General features: G+C 31.1%; 1 protein-coding gene across 1 annotated transcript; it reads right to left on the bottom strand.

Annotated features, from left to right (window-relative positions):
• Positions 1 to 597: 597 nt before the first annotated feature.
• On the bottom strand, positions 598 to 2,415 carry LOC115235380 (protein ANTAGONIST OF LIKE HETEROCHROMATIN PROTEIN 1-like). The gene is made up of 4 exons (XM_029807139.1): positions 2,174 to 2,415; positions 1,763 to 1,855; positions 1,411 to 1,678; positions 598 to 1,304 (listed from the first exon to the last, which is right to left on the bottom strand). Exons 1-4 carry the CDS (start codon positions 2,413 to 2,415, stop codon positions 681 to 683), a joined length of 1,227 nt encoding a protein of 408 aa, XP_029662999.1. The 3' UTR covers positions 598 to 680.
• Between the last annotated feature and the right edge of the window lie 1,477 nt (positions 2,416 to 3,892).

Genomic DNA, 3,892 nt, shown 5'->3' with positions numbered 1-3,892 from the left:
CTTTTTACATATAGCGCCTACCAAAAGTTCCGGGACACCTAAATAATTTTTGAATGGTTTGAAATATAGGATTGAAATTTATAGGGATACAATGGGATCACAAAGTCTATTATTTAACCACAAAAACACCCACCTCTACACCCGCGGGGGCCGGGGGGTGGGGGGAGCCACAAAATCTTAAATGGCATGTGGAGTTGAGTGAGGACTCGTTCGAAAGGGCTTTCTGAGGCGAAAACAACGCGAGGTTGCCGAGGTCTCTACGACCAAGCAATTTTGGAAAGTCGTCGAATGGCTGAGCTGGAAAAAGAAAAAAGGCACAAGGAAAGAATGGAGACAAAATTTAAATTAATAGAAAAGCTTGACAAAATCCTGGAAAAGATTTAAAAATATAAAAAGGAAAAGAAATATAAAAGATGTAACGATAATAAATGCTAATATAATTTTATATGATTTATAAAAGATTTTATAAATGGTTTTATTGATTCACCCAGTATGATCTATGCTACTAAGTATATAATATAAAATATAAATATGTAAAGTAAATATAATATTAAGTATATAATATATAATATATTAAATGTCTAATATATCATATAATATTAAGTATATAATATGTAATTTTAAGATCTAATCTTATATGTTGTGGCTTAAAAAATTAATAATATAATCCAAAATATGCGTTACACTTTTCTTATTCTTAGTCTTTCGGTTATTAAATATCTCTTAGTAGCACCTGCACGAGCAGCATCTACAGCAAATTTTATAGAATAAATTTTATAGAAAGCAGAAAGATATATTATTTGAAATAAAATTGAATGCTGACCTTCTACATGAGCAGCACCACAAACATTTTCTGGATTGTCTTCCATACAATCAATCATCTCTTCATTGATTTCCTCATTAAACTCATCACCCTTCATTATACACACATTGTGTAGCATACAACAAGCAAGAATGTGCAATGGAACCAAGTCAATTCGTTGTATGGCAAGTACAGTCAAAAGACTTCGAAATCTTCCTTTTAATAATCCAAATGCTCTCTCGATAACTATTCTTGCTGAAGCATGACAAAAATTGTAATTTCGTTGACGCTCTGTAAAGTGACCATTGTCTCGATATGGTATCAATAAATTTTCGTGCAATTTGTAAGCTAGGTCTCCAACTAAATGGCAATCTTCTGGGAATTTAGACACATTTCCCAAGTAGGTTTGTACTTCTGACAAGCGGAACACCCGTTGATCATGAACAGATCCTACATGCCCCACAAAACAATGGATAAATTGGCAATTGTGATCACAGATAGCCTGAAAAAAAGAAAAATATGCAAACCAATAAATAGAAATTTTATAAAAAGCATAGAAAGAAGTATTTATAGAATTAATTCTATAGAAACCAGAAAAGGCATATTACCTGCAGTTGAATTGAATGCCGACCTTTCCGGTTGACGTAAGCTTCAGGATGGTCTTTAGGGGATGGAATATTAATATGTGTGCCATCAATAGCTCCGATGACTTTAGGAAAACCACTAGTGGCTTCAAATCCTGCCCATGTTTGAGCAACTCGTTCTCCTGTAGGCCACTTAATCATAATAGATGCAAGTTCAACAAGTGCTTTTACAACACGTCTTGTTGCATATAACGCAAAACTTCTACCAACATTAAATCTCTCACAAATCGATCTAAACATTAAAAAACATAATAATTGCCTAATTTATGATTTCACAATAGAGAAAGAGAAAAGACAGAGAAGAGAAATACAAAACCTGAAAGAGTCTGGAATGGCTAGTCTCCACAATGCCAACAGAAACTGCTTGCGTGAACAAATCATAGATGTACCAGGGTTATGTCTTTGTAATCTTGGCTCAATGAGAGACAGAAGGTAATCAAAAGTTTCAAAGGAAATGAACAATGTTTAATTTAATCGTAAGAAATAAGTTAATTAGTAAAATAATAATTATATAAACGACAAATTCACAATGCCCTATAAATAAAAATATTTCGTTTGAATTTCATGCTTTAGAGGGTCACAGTTAGAGGTAATCAGGATTTATCCTAAATCAAATATTAATCAGTTATATTTCATCAGTCAAATTTTAGTTCGCCAATAAATAATAGCCAATAAATATATTTTTTTCTTATAAAGAAAAGATATTATTTACATTGCTAACTGATACCTGAAATGAGCCTTAAACTGTTGATTAGTTAACATTGGCACTATTGTTTCCACATAATTTTGTATTCTTGGCACTTTTCTTCTTTGATTAACATTCCTCTGCAAAATTTCAAGTTCTTCATTATCGCTTTCAGATGATGATGATGAATCTGTTAATTCTCGCGCTATAAGTGCTACTGCTGTTAATAAAGTTTGTCTATCTTGCTCCATGACTTCAACGGGTTCTGTCACGTACAGTATCATCTGTTAGGAGGCGCCATGATACTGCGCTAATGCTGTTCATGGAGTTCACAATCGCCAGTGCCTTATTGGCTCTCCGAACAGATCTCCCAGCGTTTGCGTCTACAGCGCGACAGCAAGCTCCCCGAACGCACCCACAGTAGCGCAACTCTCCCGATTTTATGTTGGCCAAAACGGAGTGCGCATGCGCGAAATAAGTAAGTTGGCCAGTAACGCCATTTAAATTTCTCTCTCACTTACTCTTTTTTTCTACTCTTTTCGTTCTCTCTCACACCATTTAAATACCCAATTAAATACCTACTTTTTGATACAAAGCAATTACGAAGCGATTACAAATATTTAATATAATTATATTTGTAATTATAACTTTATATATATACAGGGTCAATTTTTATTATTGCAATTTGTTGCCGGTTAGAAACTGATAAATTTCTGTTTATGACTTTTTTATGTCAGATTATTGTAAGTGCCTTAAAAATCGTGGCGACCGTTACAAGGACCACCCTGTATAGCATAATTATATTTATGTAATATTTATGTAATATTCATGTAATATATTATATATTAGACATATTTTGATATAAAAAATAAAATATCTCGTAAAATATTTAGTTTTCGATAATCTTACCGTAACACTTTTATGTACAAAATAATGACACAAATCAATCAGTTAAAAAAAAAAGAATAATTGTTTTAAAAAATACATTATAAATAATTACATACTTTTTCTTAAACACAATTTTTTTTTAACTGATTGATTTGTCTCACTGATAAATTTCTGTTTATGACTTTTTTATGTCAGATTATTGTAAGTGCCTTAAAAATCGTGGCGACCGTTACAAGGACCACCCTGTATAGCATAATTATATTTATGTAATATTTATGTAATATTCATGTAATATATTATATATTAGCATAATTATGTTTATTTTTTTATTATTTTATTTTTTCCTTTTTTAAGGGGGTTTCCTGGTTTGAAAGCGGTAAAAAACAACTATCTTCGTGAATTTTTTTGGACAAACAGTTACTGCTATCATTTTCAGGGTTATACAGATATTTTATTTACACTTTACACAATATCCATGAATTTTTATATATAAAAATAATATGATATAGTGAAGATATCTTCATGCGCGGCAGACATGTTTACAATGACTATATCAAATTGCTGACACTGTAGAGGCAAAACCAGTCGCCTGAAACAAAAAAATTAAATTGATTTGTAATTAATAATGATAAACGCATACACTAAACCTATTGAAATTAAAAAAAAATTGCGGATTGATAAAATTATGCTGTTATGAAAAAATAATTTCATTTTCATACCATTTTTATTGCAATTAAGTTGGCAAAAAAAAATATTTTTTAAAAATTTATTATTTTTTTACGTTTAGAGTATGGAGGAAATAGTTATACTTAAAATCCCAAAAGCCTAAATCATTACATTAAGCCGTTTTCTTTCTACACTATCAGCAAAATC

This window comes from Formica exsecta, unplaced genomic scaffold (genome assembly GCF_003651465.1).
Source record: "Formica exsecta isolate Colony F162 unplaced genomic scaffold, ASM365146v1 scaffold219, whole genome shotgun sequence".
Classification (NCBI taxonomy): domain Eukaryota; kingdom Metazoa; phylum Arthropoda; class Insecta; order Hymenoptera; family Formicidae; genus Formica; species Formica exsecta.
This window is presented reverse-complemented; position numbering and strand designations above follow the sequence as displayed.

Excerpts from the sequence above, each read along its gene's own strand:
- LOC115235380 (XM_029807139.1), bottom strand. The coding sequence starts at position 2,415 with ATGATACTGTACGTGACAGAACCCGTTGAAGTCATGGAGCAAGATAGA. Across the intron at positions 1,679-1,762 it reads GCCATTCCAGACTCTTTCAG|ATCGATTTGTGAGAGATTTA; the intron begins GTTTTGTATTTC and ends TTTAATGTTTAG. Across the intron at positions 1,305-1,410 it reads GGCATTCAATTCAACTGCAG|GCTATCTGTGATCACAATTG; the intron begins GTAATATGCCTT and ends TCTTTTTTTCAG.